Here is a 17,620-nt window from a genome sequence, read left to right on the forward strand (position 1 = left end):
TCCCTGATAAGAGATGAACATGGCATGAATGTAACTTCTCCTAAAGCAAACAGACATATATAAACCACAAAGCATTAAGCATAGCCTTTCCTAGTGCTGCTCTTAAACACTACTCACTGCTCCCGATCTCCTGGGCATATCAGTAGTACCCCTAGATAAGCAACAAATCCAGAATATGAACTAGGTGTACGTGCAATCTCTTCTCAAAGCTCTCCTCTCTCAGTTTAAAAGCACACCAATTCTTGTTCTCCACACAGTGTGGTACTAGAATCAAAAAAAAATCCTGACACAATTTGGAAGGTGGTAGGAAGATACTTGAAGAGCTCTGTGTAGGGCAATGCACCCCCAAGCAGAGTTTGCTAGCTTGGTCTCAGCACTTCACAAACACCACTGTAAAGCTTTTGAACTCAAGGTGGTTCTAGGAGTCGTTCAGCCACAGTACTACATTTAAGAGGCTCAGCTGGATCCAAACAGGCTAGCTGTGCATAAAGCCAAAGACCCACAGGTTATCCAGAACTCAGATTATATACATAGAGACTGAAATTTCATACTAGACTCTCATGCATTTCTGTTGCTAACTGCCCACAGAAATACAGAAGATTACCAGGGCTAGAGTTACTTAAGCATCCAATTATAATTAAAAGTTGTACAAAAGCTTAAGAATCTTGTGTTCAATTCTTTAGAAACGGGTGAAAGAGGGAACCACCTTTTTCCTCTTTTTTCTTTTAAAGATAAGCCTAGGAATGTGAAACTACTCAACAAAGCTCACAAAGCTTTAAGGAACAACTTGTGATAGGATATTTTTACAGTGCTATCAGATGCAAAACATGAAAGATTTACTACCAAAAGCAGAAACTAGAAAGCTGGGATAAGTTTCTTTTATTAAGTAATTTTCTCATGCTGGAAACTTAAAGCTTTCATTTGCCTACTGCATTAAATTCCACATACGCTGGTTATGACTGCTACACCCATCGCCAGCTGTTTTCTCATTTCCTCCTTGCCACTTACAATACTGGTACTGAAAACAAAAAAAAATTATCAAATATGCTACTTCAAAAATCTATTACAGCTTTAAATAAAAAAAGGCAGTTCATTAATCCACTATTAAACAACTACTTTGAGAAATATTTTAGCATCTTGGAGAGAGAGTAAGGAAAAGGAAGAGCAAGAAACCTAGAACAGAAGAACAAACTTCATAATGGGTTAATAAATACTTGTGCTTCTTCTGTGTACAAAAAGGGGCCTGTCAATGTGAAGAAGCCCCAAGAAATATGTAAAAAAGCTACAGAAATGACAACTGCAGTTGCAAACATAGTTGTAGAAGAATGGTTTCCTTAAGTACTGACCCTGCAAAGGGATCAGATGCAGACAGACAGTTTTGGTAGTGTCTGGAGTCGTGTTGGTCATTACCTAACGGAGGTGTCTGTGCTGGAAGGCTGGCCTCCCTAAATAGGGCAGGGAGAAGAGTACATTCTTCCAGAGAGTGATTCAAAGTTTTTAAGTGGATCTCTACACTAGATTACCATCTAGAGGAACCCACCTTTCTCCCCATTAACCAGACAGGAGACCACGTTCTTAACTTGCATAATGGTTTCATAATCCCTGTAAGACAGGAAAACACAGTGCTGCTGCTGAAAGAGCTGCTCTCACCTTTTCCCTTCCTTCGCATTGATAGAATAATTCACTCACCATAACGAACTTGCTGCTGAAAGAGCTGCTCTCACCTTTTCCCTTCCTTCGCATTGATAGAATAATTCACTCACCATAACGAACTTGATCGAGAACTAATTCCAGCTGAAAACTAGTGCAGGGAAAAACAGTTAATTATGTCAGAACATGTTCAGCTCCTGATCCAATTACCTACACAAATGCTTGGGCAGACAGAGGTAAGGGAGCAGGTTAAGAGTGCCAGGGCCACCTCAAGCAGCAGTGCCAGCTTAAAGCTTTAAGCAAACCACAGCACCAAGAACCTTGTATCCCAGAAGCTACGTGTCTACACTGAGCTGTGTCCCTCCACTTTGTGCCATCCTGCCATCCACCAAATATACACTACAGTGAAATTGCTTTCTCTCAAGCAGCCTGCAACCCTCTGTGTCACAGCCAGTTTGTGGGTGTTTCCTGTTTAAATTCAATAACATTTAACGGTGATCAAACCCCCACACTACTATTTTATTCAAATAGTTAATTGCAAACCACAGTTACCTTTTACTTAAGCTTATATGAAGGTAGCACACTTTGGGCCAGATGTTATCAAAAGTAATCTTTACCTTTTACCCTTATGGACTCCCCAGAGCACAGCCAAGCCATCTCCCTGGCTACAGGACATTCATTACTCACAGCTACCTTGGTGTAGAATTAGTACCAAAATGCATCCCAAGACATTTCTACAACTACCTCCAGCCTCTCCCCACCTCCCCCGCCCCCTTTTTTTTTTTCCTCTCCTTCTGTAACCTACAAAAGTAATCTTCCTAGTTATTGCTCCTGCCCAGGGATCTTAGCAGAGCTCTTACAAAACATTCATCATGTCTCATGAAATAATTCAAAGTGATGAGAAACTTCAATCAGCACTGACCCCTATTTTTCAGTCAGCAAGTAGCACACACCTGTGATTTTCTGCAATTACTCAGGATAAAGTTAACCTGTTACTTTGGTTCAAGAACTCAGGGGAAGACATGAGCAAGATATGAAAACAGAGTATAAATACAGGGTCCCCCAGCAAGACAGAAGGAAACTCAATTCTGTATCTTTCCTCAGCTGTTTGCAGAACAAGCTCCCTCTTAATCCTTGCACCTGACAGTGGCAAGAGGCCCCAGAATCAAGGCTCTACCAGAACCAACACTGCTAATTCTGCCATAATAAGCTGTAGCCTACAATGGAGAGGAAAGCATAATACAATGATGTCAACTGCTTGAAACTTGCATTGTCAAGACAAATAATAATAATAAAAAAAAATCACTGCAGTTACTGACAACACACCCCACACGCATTCAAGTCACTTGGGCTATAACTAACTTTTAACTTGACATGGTAAGCCTTAATGAAGCAAGCAGTCTGGTGGAAGCATTTCAGCTTTATTTCTGGAAGAACAATTTTTTCCTTGTTTTTCCTTTAGATTTGGAGAATTAAAATTCTATTGAGAAGGTAGTAGGGACAATTTTAGTAAATATTTTTGTTCTTAAACCTTGTTCTATTCTTCCTTAATTTCTCCTTCCATTCCTATCTAACATTCTTTTTAAATTTTAGTTTTAAGTTTTCCCTATTTCTTCCAATAACTGCTAGTGCAGTCTCAATAGATGACACTAGTTCTTTAGTCACACACAGAATTCTCTACTAAAAGTAGGGAAATGTGAATTAAACATTTCCATATCAACCTTTTTTTTGGAAGTGTTTCCCTTTTCTTAATATATTAAAAGGTATTCTGTTTTGCTAGCCTGATGGTTCATTTCAGAAGGACAAACATGCAATTTTATCAGGTGTAAAATACAGAAAGATTTACACCTTAAAAGTAGCAGTCACAGAGGAATTAATTTTCAGCTGATGCTAGATCATAAAACTAATCAGTCCCTCCTTTTCCAGTTCTTCATGATATAAGTGATGAAGAAGCTCACAAAAGACCACTGGAATACTTGAAGGTAATAAACTGAGAACAACAGAAAACTATTTCAGGTTAAAACAGCCTGTAAAATCCACTGCCACAAAAAGTAGTCTAATACTGTAGGTAGATACTGGAAAAGGTTAATAGTTTTATCAACAAGTACTTGTGGTCATTTTTCCCCCCCTCACATATTAATTTAGGCTTTCATTTAGTCTATTAGCCAACTGCTAACAGCAAAAAACGTGTTTCTTCAAAATCAGCCTGACCAGAGAAGGATTCTTTGGCCATCTGATGCAGTGTTGCATGATATCAAAATGGCAATACCAGACACTACCACACCTGAAGAGACCAGTGCAACAAGCTTCCTGGCATTCTGGAGACTTCATAATAAGCTACAAGCATTTGGATTTTGTTTTCCTCTAAGGCTTCATATCTAGATGAACAAGTATCCAAGAAGAAACTTCTAGGGAAGAGCTATTCCTTTTACCTTTGCATGAGTACTCATTAAGTTGTGATACTCTTCCTGGACAAGGGAATTCAGGCTTCAAATCAGAGAAGGAAGTGCTCATCCCTGGGACGGTAACATGGGTCCTACCCCATGAACAACAGCTGTCCATGCAGTAACTATTAGTCACCTCACAAATTACACCCTGATGCCTATAAGGAAAACTAAAGTCGGTGCTAGTTAACTTAATGTCAGGTTGTCAAATGTAGAGGTGGAGTTTACTGTTGTTGCAGCAGGGACAGGAAATTCCAGGAGAGTTTTGGAAACACCTATGGCAGAAAGGTGGTGGACAAGACAAACTCCTGGACCCTAAATTAAGTTATCCTTGCTTTTCAATCACAGAAAAGTTCATCTGAATTAGTAAGTGTTGGAATAGATGTAAACAGAATTAAACCCAGGTGAACCCTAGACAGTGGCCCTCATGCTAAAGCTTTAAGTAGTTTAATCCATTTTATACACACATCTAATTAATTTGGACTTGTGTTCCAAATATTCTCATACACTGAGCCTTGAAAGTGCCATTACAATCAACCTTCAAAGCAGATGAAGCAAAAAAACCCAAACCCACAAAGGCACTCAACCTTGGAGGAAAAAACCTTTCCTCCAGGAGCAAGGCCTCTGTCAGAGAAGCCATCCCTGCCTTTAAACTGCCCACTCATTCCCACCCACATCACCCCAACTACTCCTCATGTTAGCACAAGCATTTCTAAGACTGCAGCTAACTGGTCAGGAAACTAATCCAGGCCAGAACTCACCCAGCCAAAAAGATACTTATTTCCATCCAGACCAGGTCTCTGATGTGCCCAAACACTCAGGCCAGCCAAAAGAGAAGCACGGCAAGAGGGTTTCTTCCAGCACAGTGTAAGCTTTAAGTGTTCAGGAAACTACTGCCTTGGCATGGAACGCATACCACACTTTAAAACCCCTTAATTTACATTTATGTTCTTGACGCTTCTGCACTTCTGCCTGGACTGATTTGTTCTCTTCATGCTGGCTATTCTTCATGCAGCTCTTGATGTCAGAACACACTCTGGAACAGAACAGATGAGTCGTACTAGTGAAACTACATAAAAGAGAAAGGGAAGAGAAGGGGGGGGGATAAAAAAAAAGCACCATTTGAATGTTTAATGCTTGTTTAACAGAAAATGTGTAGTCCCACACCTCTTAGAAGAATAGCACTGAGAATTACTTGAGGACCCCTTCACTTGTCAAAAAAGCCTTAAACAAAACCAAGAGTATTTTAATCAGCTTTAATACTTTTCACCAGGAAGAATGAACTTATTTTACAAACTCCTTCTTGACCTCTTCTCAAACTCTTTAGCATTTACAGTTCTTACAGCCTAAAACTCTGTATGCCTCATGTCAAATTAAGAGTGCAATGTGACATTTTAGAGCTGGTTATGCCTACTTCAGATGGCCTTCTTCTCCTGTGCTGTGGAATACCAAGTCACAAGAGCAAAGCAGCTTTTATTGTTAAAGGAGTGTAAATTAGAGCAAGTATAACCCGTTACATACTGTCAATGCAGCAAGTAACACTATCAATAAAGTAACAAAATCAGCTCTAACACAATTCTAACCTTGTTACCCCGAGGAAGAACAGCCTCAGCTCTTTGAAAGAGTTGCGAAGCTAGCTTCGTTACTCTTATCAATTAAGAGCTTAAAATATTCACATTTAGAGAACTAAAATATTTACAAGACAGCACATTATTTCTCCTCTGTAATCCTTTTCAGTCCTCTGTGTGCATACATGCTAAAAACCCTGGGAACAGCAAGCAACTCCACAGGAGTAATTCTCAAGCGAGGCACATATTCTTGCTGCACTCAGTGATGCAGGCCAAGCAGTGTTGAATTTCACACTAGTTCTACGCCCTTTGAATTCAAGTACTTTTCGCCCAAGTTGTTCTGTCATTTATTTAGTACAAGGCACTCAAATCTGGATTCTGGCTGCATTTTTTCCTTGGCAAGTATGTTTTTAATTTTTTTATCAGCTTTAAAGAGCACTGCTGATAAGAAGTTTGTAGGAGCTGTGGATGCTCAGTGACAGTGAGCTTTTAAAAAAGCATTTGGAATTGATCTCTTTATTTAACACTTACTCTCTAAAAACCACATAGGCTATATACATTCACTGATCAAAAAAGGGGAGGCTCAGAGGATACGTGGGGTGTGCACCACTGCTAAGGGCACATTAAGACTGCTGACGCTAGCTGCATCCTTGCCAGGTTCTGTGCCGGTGAAAGCTTGCGCACAGTGGTGGTAAGCATATAAACCAGTTACTGTTGGTAGCTAAGTTTTTATTCCTGACTTGTAACCTGGAGAAGACTACCATTTTCTAAAACTTAAAAAATTGTAAATTAACACAGAAGAGCCTTAAGACTGAAGGACTTCTCCATTCAGAAGACACTTGATGCAAAGTGAACACTTCCCACGTGAAAATGTATCATCTCAGAAGTTTCATCGCTGGACAAAACACACCAGGACTCTTCAACAGAGCACACTTATTTGTCCCAGAGGGAAGGAAAGCCACTCCTAACCTCCTCTACTAGAAAGACAGTCTACATCTCTTATAGTATCCAGTGTATTTTCTGGCATAAAAATACCTTGCATGATTTACATTCCAATCAGATCTTTGACATATGAGCAAGATTTCATAAGCTTGAAGGAAAACAGGGATAAGCTGGAAATTTAAGTGCTCCACAAGTCCATTTTTGAGCTTAGTACACTGACATACATGGGAAAGAGCCCATTAGAGGGCTGCCAAAACAGCAAGGTGGCTAGAGCACAAGACCTACAAGAGCAGGCTGACAGAGTCAGCTGTGAGAAGGCTAAGGGGAGATCTCGCTGCTACCTTCAACTACCTAAGGGGAGAGCAAAGAGAAGATGAAACCACATTCATGGAGGTACACAGTAAAAGGACAAGATGCAACAGACAAGCTGCAGCAAGAATAGTGGTCAAACATTAGAGCAGGTTGCTCAGAGATGTTGTGGAAACTCTGATCTTTCAGCTATTGAAAATATTTGCTAAACATAGCCCTAAACAACCTCATCTAACTTCAAAGCTGGCCCTGCATTGAGCCAAAGGTTGAACCAGGGTACCACAAGAAGTTCCTTCCAACCAAATTATTTTACCATTCTTTGCACTATATAAAATGAAGGATATAATTAAACTTCAAACACAAAACAGTGAAGGTTTTTTCATCTATACAGTTATAACTACAATGCTCTTAGGACAGAGAGATTTAGGGGTCTCAGCATTAGCTGAGAAAGAACTTAGCTTCCACATAAGTTCTAGAGGACCTGGAACGCTTTTGCAAGATCTCAAACACTGACCAGTTCTTTTGTTAATGTGCAGAAGTACAGTCATTCTTGGCAATCTACTAGTGACCTGCACTTTCAGAGCAGTGAATATACAAAGCCGCCTAGTATTTAAGAGAAGAGCATTAGAAGAGCACAGGCTTAGTGTATCATTGTTTAGGAAACACAAAACCACATGTGATATGAAGTCAAAGAAGGGCTGTACAAAGACCAACATCAGACAACGCTCCTATATGAACTTCAGATAGAAAAGGTGGAAGCAGTACTACCAAGGGACCTCACTACTTTTTTTCATTTGCAGGAGAAAACCCAGGCCCACAGGGAGTAAATCTAAACTAATAAAAATGTGTCTTTGAAGAAACAAGGACTACTGTGTGCTCTTTTCTCCAGAATCTTAACAAGAGGTATATCTTGAGTGCCAGAAGGTGGTTGAAAAGGCTCCCTGGCTCCCAGCATGCGACAGCCTGTTTGAAGAGGCAGCTCTGGGACAAGAGCAAATGGTGACACATCATACAGACCAACAACTGGACTGGATCAAGTACTTCTAACCAGGGAGAACTGGACTGATAACAGAGCAGGACAAACACTCAATGCTCTTTGAATTTGGTGGAGGTGGAAAAACATCCCTAAGGATTTGTTTGCACAAGCTGCTTGAAGCAGATGTCTCCAAAAACATTACAGATGTCATGTCAGGCAAGTCAGACATCTGAATATTTGATAGTCTGCTCCATCATACTGTCATGGAAGCTGCCAAATTCTTCTTCATGTAGGTCAAAACGCTGGTAGAACAGGGAGAGGATGCAGCTGCTTCAACAGGACAAAACTATTTCCACACACACTATAGGAGCCAAGTATAAACTACGCTGGGCTCATATAATGCTCTAGTAGCTCAGAGTAGGTAGGAGCCAACAGTAGTCATTCCTGAGCAGGAAGGAGAGGAGTGCATTAATATGGAAGGTAGGCAAGGATCAAGTAATCAATGAGTACCTTTTCAGTATTCAGTATTGCCACAGGAAGCGATAAATCTCTCTTCAAAGATCAGAAATGGCAGTAAGTTATATACTCAGCAGGAATGCTGGATAACACTAACTTCTTCAATCCTCCAAAAAGAAAAGAAAAGAAAAAAGGTTTTAATAATCTGATAAGCTTTGACTGAAACTACTAGCCTTCAAAAATTTGATTTCTTTCCAACCTGTAATCTGAAAACTCCTGAAGTGCCTCTACAAGGCTCTTTTGCAGCACATACTGAGAAAGCAAAACTAAAGTTTATATTGCATCTCCACTGCAAACAGTTTAGTACATAGGAGAAAGCTACTGTTTTAAAAGGTAGTATTGTTACACTTATGTCAAGTACATACAACCCAAAACAGGGGCATTTTTAATTCAGTAGCATTTCCTGCTTTCATTTTAAATCTCTGGATGTTAGAGGTGGTTTCAAGGCAACAGCTTTGCAAATCTAATACACAAAGACAGAGAAACTACACAAGAAGCTGAAGTAATTGGCCAAAAATCACTACTGGTTCTACAGCAGTGAAAAGCTCTTCCAGGAGCCAGTCCAGAGCAACGATGTCTCTTTCATCACTGAATAATGGGAGAATTCAATTCCCCTGACAGTGATTTTAAACATACAGCAAAGTTTACTGCTCTATTTCAAAAGAGTAAAAAATGTTTACAAATACCCAAATGCTGCCATTGTTGCTTGTGGTCTCAGCTACATCTTCAGAAAGCCTCTACCTACCCCAAAATATTTTGGGACATGGTACCACAAAGGCTTAAAACAAACTCAGAGCTGCAGTTCTTCCACTTACATCCAGTTGCCCCCCACCTCTTTTTTTTTTTTTTTTTTTTGGCAGGGGGTGGAACGGATGGACACACACAGGAAGCAAATTCAGCTGAACAACTCATCGCCTGGTGATGCAATATCCAGCACACAAGTGGAAGGAGATGGGGTCACAACAGTCCAATGCAAGCCAACTTAATTTTCCAGGGAAGCCATGACTTTTACTTCCCTAAATCCTTTGGTGTTATTCCCAACATATCAAGAGCTGTAAATTCACTTGTACAGCTTTTATCAATAGGTTGGGGAAGAAAGGGAAAAAAAATCCCCTTCTCCAACATGAACGTTAAAAAAAAAAATGCCCTGCAAGGACAGATCAGTGTCCTTTTAGTCCAGCAGTCTGCCTCCAAGAGATCAAGCAGGAAACACTGTGTAGGGAGAGCAATCAGTCATATCTGTGGTTTACCACCCTCATCCCAACACCCCGCCATGGGATTAGGAATCTTAGCCTTTGGACCTGCTGATACCTTGCTGCACCTACAGTGTCTCCACAGTCTCTTACCAAAACAGGTTTTCCATCAATTGTGGTGTGTTTTCCTCATTTCTTCCTCCTACAAGGTACAGGCTCACCACAAAACTCACTGCATCTACCTGAAGAGTTGGCCTTGTACAAGTGCTAGGAACCACACCACAGAATAGCAATCAGACTGGACACAGACTGAATTTCTGCAAAGAACACAAGTGGTAGCAGCAGAGCTACCCTATTTGCCTTCTTACAAACAGCCAGGAGAAACCAGAATTGCCAAACTCGAGCACCAGATGCTTCTGTTGAAATTACCATCCAGAGGAGCATGTAGATTGTATGCAAGTTAGCTCTTTAGCTGAGATAGTTCTCAAGCTTACATTTCCCCCTTCCCACCTTTAACATATGTAATACACGAAAAGCACTTCTAGCTTTCAGCTATCTCCACCTCGAGATGTTTAGTCCACCATGAGGCTACTCACTGTAACAATCTGGAGAGCTCGGAAAGTATCAAACACTTGCGTCAAGTCTCCACACGTGATGCATTATCATAGATCAAAATTATTGTCTTGTTTATTCCTTCTTCCACAGGTTTACTCTCTCTAGTTTCATTCCTGATTAATTCAGTATTTTATTCAGCATCCACTTTAAAACAAGCATCAGTGCATACAAAATAATTTCACACAATACATATAAATGCAATATATAAAATATGATGCAATAAATAATTTTATATAACACATAAAATAAATAATTTTACAAAGCTGTATTTTCTGAAGTGGATTCAATAAAAATCACCTTGCTTCACCCTCACTGAGCATCTTCCATGCTATGAACTGGGAAGGAAGAACTCCTTTAGTGATACAGACTTGGGACTGGCTGGACAGCAGCATTGCTGACAAGGTCCTAGGACTACTTGGTAGACAGCAAGCTGAACACAAGCCAGCAGTGTGCCCTGGCAGCAAAGTAGTAACATGTATCCTACCAAGAGCTCACTAGTACTATAACCACAGATTAGGATTTTTCAGTCACAAGTTTGGATTAAATATATGGGACACTATTTTGACACACCTCCAATATATATCAATATCTGCTTACTTTCTCCTGTTCAGAACATTTTACTGGCTTGATCATGTTCTAGATTTCTAAGGAAAAGTCCTAAACCCATCTCTGTTCAAAAAGAGGGAAGCTGGTGAAAGAGAAGAATAGCTGCTCCCCATCTTTTTTCTTTAGCATGATGACCTACCATTTGATCACCAAGTCTGACCTCTTATGAATTACAGTTCTCTAAATGTATATGAAACAGAAGTTCAGTACCTTGCAGCTGGCTGAAGCAATTTTCAGAATTTTTTCCACAATCTTGATTCAAAGGTATTAAAAAATTAAGAAATACATGGCTGCTCTTCATATCATAATCCAATGGTTAATCACCTTCACTGTGAAAAACTTAGTCTTTTAATTGGAACATACCTGGCTACAAATTCTTGTTGTGTTTACCAGCAAGATTAAAAAAGCTCACTACTAGCCAGTATTATCTTGCCAAGGAGATATCTGAGGACGCTAATCAAGTCACCTCTCAGTTTTGCCAAGAAGCTGCACAGTAAACTCCTAACGCTTTACTGCGCTGCTTAGCTCTCCACCAAATTGGAGGTTAATCCCCCTTGCAGACAGTAATTTTTTTGTTTGCTTTTTAAGTGCTGATGTCAGAACCGTACATAGTATTTTCATAACTACTTCAACCCACCTCACACAGGCAAGAATGTATCTCTATGCATTCCATTAATGCATTTGAGAACTACATTACCTTGTCACAGCATCACCTTGGAAACTCATGTTTAAGCTGTTTATCCATGATTCCAAAATGCAGTTCAGGCACTCCTTTCTAGGTTACCATGTGCCTTGATTTAAATTCAGCTGAATTGCCTTGTTCCCAGGTGTATACCTTAACATACAGCAGCCTTAGCACACATATCTGAATGGATCTACTTCACCTGACAATCATGATGGCTGCATAAGTGCTATTTGCCTTTCCATGACCCACAGTTTTATCATGCAGAAGTTTTAAATCAACAGACATTTTGCACCAACAAAATCAGTAATGCAAACAAATTATGACAAGCAATTACCAGTTTTTGCTGAACATCCATGGAAACTATTCAGTCTCGTACACCCCCGGACTATTCTTGAACTATTCTGAACTGAATGGCATTTACTGATATTCAATACTAATTTTTATATTCCTCAACATCAAGAAAGATACCTTTAACAAAGTCAAACAACAAATTGAACATGCTCTTTTCTCCTTAAAGCCTTGTTTACTAGGATTAATTACATACTTTTCTCTCCTAACTAAATTCTGCACTAAGAGTAAGTGGGAGAGCTGGTAATAATGTAAACTATGTATTAACATCATGCAGTGCTAGTCAAATACACAAGGTAGCTCAGGTGTCTCTGCACAGCACATTACTAGCTGCCATGTTCATCCACTCCATCTCCTTTTAACACTGATACATCAGCACTTCTCTGACCTCCTAGAATTTCCCCAGTGTTCCAAAGTGCATCAACTACATAATATTCCTTCCAATACTATAGCTAGGGATATTCCAGTGTTAAAAGTGGAAAAAAAATACACTGGCCAAAGCAAACATCCCTCTCACCTCCCAATGTACTTTGATGGTGGGGTGTCTGGGCAGGTTTTTTTTGTTTTATGTTTTGTCTTGTGTTTGGGATTTTTGGGGGTTGTTTTTGTTTGTTTTTTTTTTAAAAAAGAAAACACAACAGAGGAATTTCAGAAGCTTTCAGAACAGCAACCTAATTCTAAATACCTGAAAGATGGAGTAAGGATTACTTTGACATCCCAATTAAGGCAAGTAATATTCTTTATATAATTGGACCAAGCTACTTTCTCCTCTACTTTACAGATAGCTACTTTACCTGCTGATGTTTGAGACACATACAAGCTTCTAATCGTGATGCGTATTAAGACAAAGGCATATTTCACATTCCAAACAATCTGTGATTTGGCTTCTGTTTTTTTAGAATTTGACAATTTCAATGATGTCAACAGATATTTTTAGATTCTAGGGAAAAAAAGAAGAGAGGTAAAATAAGATTTTCATATAAGCTGAACTTAGTTCACAGTCTCTTTACATTTGAGTGAAGCTTTACAGTGAAAGCCATGAAGCTTTAGAAACGTCATGAGTTTGTTGCTATGGCAGAAAAATAAGACCATGCTGATAGCTGACTGACAAAACAGTATGTATTTGGGCATACTACCTGAACTACGGGGCATAAAGAAAATACCCTGTAGTACAGCTTGCTGCACTGCTACCAGTACAGTAGCCCTCCCCTGTGTTACCTGGTCAGCATATCCTAACTGATCACTGCCCTTCTTGTGCTTTTAAATGCTTTTAAACATATCTGGCCTCACCTCTTAACATTAACTCCGTACAGCACACTGAAATCCTCAGGTAGCTGACAGCAAAAAGTGGGAGGGCTGGAAGTGAAGTGTCTCTAAATACAAACCTTTACATAAGAAATGCAACTGTAAACATCTTATGACTCACAACCTCATCTGTAGAGATAGTTAAAGAATAATTCTTCAGGAATCCATTCTATAACAGATCTCCCCTAGTTAATGTATGTTAACTGCATTGCTCTTGAGAGCTGCCTCTCTACTACTTCTGTACTTTCACCTGTTAAGAACCACATTGGAAAGATATTAAGACTTGATAGTTTCCAAGTTTTTATAATACCAAATAAGGGAAACTTTACTTTAGCTTTAATTTATATTAGACACCAAAACCAAGTTGTTCAGTGTAGTTACCTGAATGAATCATAAAACTCCCTAGCCACCTCATGTTTACTCTACTCTTCAAGGTTATTTTTGTCAATCAGAAAATAGTGAGATCACTCAGCTGAGCAGCTACTATTTACTTTTCATACTAAATATGTCAAGAATAACCATGTCTCAATTCCTGAAGAATGATGGATTATTGGAGACAAGTGGGAGGAGCAGCAGAAAAGGGTGTTTTAAATGAAATTCAAATATCCTTCAGTACAAAAAAAGCAGCATCTTCAGTTACAGTCAGGACAGGACAAAGATTCTAAGTTTCAGAAAAAAAATCTGAAAAAACAAAAGCCATGTTCTGAACCATTTTTATCAGCAGTAAATATAACCTTTGAACAAAACCCCAAAATTTCCTAGATCTGTGTGCATCTCTAAGACCATGTAGCATTGCAGAGCAGTAGAGCTTGATACTGTATTGAAATCTCAAGGTTTAGTCCAACAAAGGCTGAACTGGGCATCTGAACTAGAGCCAAATGGATGAACAGAGGTTTAAAGTTAAGCAAACAAATCAGTACAGTTCAGTAAGTTAACACAAACAAAACAACCAGAGTCAAAGCTTTGGTTTCTCTCAGCTTCAGTGTGGAAGCTGAAGACTAGCAGTTCAGTCAGTGTGTGCCTTCAGGTGTGCAGGTAGCAGCAGTGACTGTTCCTTATTACATGTATTTCTAGAGCATGTACAAGCAAAGGAGGAAGCAGCATTTGTGATCCTAATGCTCTATTACTCCTTCAGGTATTCCCTCTCTGGTAAAGAAGGGGTAAGAGAAGCAAGAGCTGCCAGGATGGGTGAATCAGGGAGTTTTTATGCAAATATAGTCTATATATATATATATAATCTGAAACAGCTAAGGTACAAAAATCTGTTCAGACAGAGCAGAAAGAGCCATCCGGAGGTCAGAGCTCAACACAGCTTGCTGTTAAAAGTGGTGAAGAATCTGCCAAAGTGTGAGGGATAAGGGCAAGGAATAAGCTGGCTGGCTCTTCTCAGAGAGCAGATAAGTCTAATAATAAACACACACCTGACTTCCAAAAATCTTCATTAGAAAAGCAGGAGTTCTTGGACATGAAGTACTAAGGGGAAGAGAAGAAATTAAGTTCCGGAGTAGGCTCTATATAGAAATTCCTAAGCAAGTTAGTAATCACATATAATTGGATTTTTCAGGTAAATGCTGAATAAACACAAGAATAACACAGGTCAGCTTCTGGCATTTTCAAGACAACAGCAATGGTACCGCATCAGGCAGGTATCAACCTGCAGCCACAAGAGCTGGTAACGATACACACAAATTAGCTATAGTTCACATTCAAGATACAGCCTGCTAATACGAAAAGCAGCTCTTGAAATAGCTCTTTCCCTCAATAGCACTTGCAGCCACGAGTTGCCAGCAAACTTAACACTGTAGTGACAGTTTCCCAAGCTCTGTCCGAACTGAACAAGACTTGCTGTATTATTTCAGTTGCAGGGCCACTTGAGGCTCTAGGAACTCAAGTTTCACACCTTTTTCTTGGGCATTACTGCTCAAAAATATCCCACAAAGCTTCAAGAGTATTAATGAAGCCATTCTGTGCATCCTAATAACCTTTCTCATGTGTAGTATAAGTAGAGAGGACATTAAAATTGAGCTAGCCCTATACATCCAGAAGAAAAGCAAAATGGAAGTAAAAAATCTATCAACCTAAAAAAAGAAAGCATTGCTTTGCCTTTATGCTAAAACTGCTCCTTCCTTCAGTTCTAACGATGCCTTCTGCACTAAAGTAAAATGTTAGGTACATTTTAAGCTTAAGAAAGAACAGCAGCTTGAATACAATATGGAGCTATTTCTTATACCCAATGGACTCCTGCAAATTCAACAGGCTCTGCAGAAGCAGAATAAACTGGAGAACTTGAGAAAATATTTACACACTTCTTGTACCGAAGCAAAAAACACATATACTGGAAGTAGTAAACAGTATTTCATATGCTTCTAATAACACCTCTGGAGTTTATTACCGGAATTCAATAACTAGCAGGAGGTGAGGAACAGCCATGCATTTATTGGGGGGGGGAGGGAGACTAGGTAAAAAATAGGAAGTCACAAACAGGAAAGCAAGCTCATTCTCACCAGCAGGCAAGTCCTAAGGATTACACTGAACAGAAAAGGATATCTACAACATGACAAAACGACTGTATCAAAGTCATTTCACAAAGCTAAGGCAAGGCCAAATCTGATACCATATAAATACATTTACGGAAGAGATTTAAAGTTGATGTAGAGAACAAAAAGCAAACTGACTGGACAAAGAGCATGTGCGATTTCCTCTTCTACATCACAAAAAGAATCGGGTTTTGTGCTCTCCCCCCCACCCACCCTCGCAGAACAAACCCATGCAAGAGGGGGAATAAAACCGCGTTTTGTGATGGGCTGTCGGGCTCCATCCCTAAGCAAGAGCCCGGCTGCGAAGGGTGGCCGCCCCGAAGCGTGCCTCGGGAGGCCCGCAGCCCGGACCAAGTCAAAGCAAGTGACACAACTTGTCGCAGGGTCGGTGGCAACCCAGCTGCGCCCTTATTCCCGCCTGCTCCGGACCACGCCGCGGCGGCCTTGAAACCCCACGGGGGTCCCGGGCCCGGGCGCGACGCGGGGGTTGGGGGGGGGGGGGGGGGGGGGCAGCTGCTCTCCGGGAACGGAGCGGGGAGCGGAGGCGGAGGTGGGGGGGGGGGGGGTTGGCGGCCGGGCAGCGCGGCGAGAGCGGGCGCCCCCCAGCCGTGCCCGCGTCCCGGTGCTGCATGGCGCTGCTCAGCCTGCCTTGCAGAGGGAGCTCGAGTCCCGCTCTGCGCCTCGCAGCGCCTCTCACTCCGCAGCACACGCCAGCGCAGCGAGGCGGCGGCCGGCAGGAGCGGGACACGCAGCCGCCGCCGCCGCCACCGCCCTGCGGTCAGGAGCCGGCCGGACACCCGAGGGAGGCCACGGGCAACGGGCGGAGGGAACCGGGGCGAGCCCCGCAGAGGTTCGCGCGAAGACGGCGGGGGGAAGGGGAGGGGGGGCGGGGGGGGGGGGGGGAAGTGGCGGCGGCGCCGGGGCGGGTGGGGAGCGGGCCCGGCCCGGCTCGGCGGGGCGGGGAAGGCGGGGGAGGGGAGGAGGAAGGGACGGGAGGGGAAGGGAAAGGGGGGGGGGGGGGGCGGCCCGGCGAGCTCGCGTGGCGGGGAGGGGGCGGTAATCAGCCCCGGTGGCGCGGCGGAGGAGACAAAGGAAAGAAAATGGAGTCGGGGCCGGCGGCTCGGCGGCGGCCCGGCCGGGTGGGGACGGCGGGAAGGAAAGGCCCGGGCGGGCCCGCAGCCCAGCGCCGCGCTGTGGGGAATGGCGGCGGTGGCAGGCAGGCGCCGGCCGCGCTGGGGACGATAGAGGGAGACAAAGCCCCCTGCTTCCCCGGCGGCGGCCGCTGCGGGGCCCCAGCCGAACCGGAGCCCCATCGTGACACCTAGAGGCCGGAGAAAGCGACTGCAAACCCCCCGCCACCGCTTACCTGCGCCCGCAACCCCGCCGAGCTCGCTCCGGCCGCCGGGCCCCGCCGCCGCCCCGCGCCGCCCACGGGCCCCGCGGAGCCGCCGCGCCCCGCACGCCCCGCCGCGGCCGCCGCTAGCGCCCAGCACCAGCTCGCGGTTTAATCGCTCCACAGTCGCTTCGGACACAAAATGGCGGCGGGCGGGCGGAGTGCGCCTGCGCCAGCGCGGCTGCCGCGGCCGCCGGCCGGAGCGGGGAGGGGTGAGGGAGGAGGGAGGGACGGCGCACGGGGAAGCGGCCGCGCGGGGCAGGCTGGGAGCGGCGGGCGGGGTGGGAGGGACGGGGGCGCGAATCGCGCGCCAACTTCAAACGCGGGGCCGCGGCGTCAGCCGGCGCGCGCCTGTGCGTGCGTCGGTGCGTCACGCGTTGTGGAGGGAGGGCGGGTGGCAGCAGCAGCGCCGCGTCCCTCAGGGGAGCCCGCCCGGGCCCTGCTGCTGGCTCTCCCGGCGTGGGAGGCAGCCCGGTGGCGGCAACGCGTGGGAGAGATCCAGGCTGGGCCGGCGGACGCGTCGGGAATGCCGC

General features: G+C 43.2%; 1 protein-coding gene across 8 annotated transcripts in view; it reads right to left on the bottom strand.

Annotated features, from left to right (window-relative positions):
• The window catches only part of CTCF (CCCTC-binding factor), a 37,850-nt gene extending 20,614 nt beyond the window's left edge, over window positions 1–17,236 (bottom strand). For 2 of the 8 annotated variants that reach the window (XM_075040478.1, XM_075040474.1), the window contains exon 1: window positions 17,061–17,236. Coding sequence is in view for 3 of the 8 variants with exons in the window: in XM_075040471.1 (XP_074896572.1) it covers window positions 5,036–5,089 (54 nt within the window). In the remaining 5 variants the exon portion in view is untranslated. Of the gene's footprint in view, window positions 1–4,855; window positions 5,164–8,399; window positions 8,513–12,646; window positions 12,770–17,060 lie in introns of those variants that run through there. The other 6 variants (XM_075040471.1, XM_075040469.1, XM_075040470.1 and 3 more) reach the window with 6 other exon arrangements.
• Window positions 17,237–17,620: the final 384 nt, after the last annotated feature.

Source organism: Buteo buteo, chromosome 11, assembly GCF_964188355.1.
Source record: "Buteo buteo chromosome 11, bButBut1.hap1.1, whole genome shotgun sequence".
Lineage (NCBI taxonomy): Eukaryota > Metazoa > Chordata > Aves > Accipitriformes > Accipitridae > Buteo > Buteo buteo.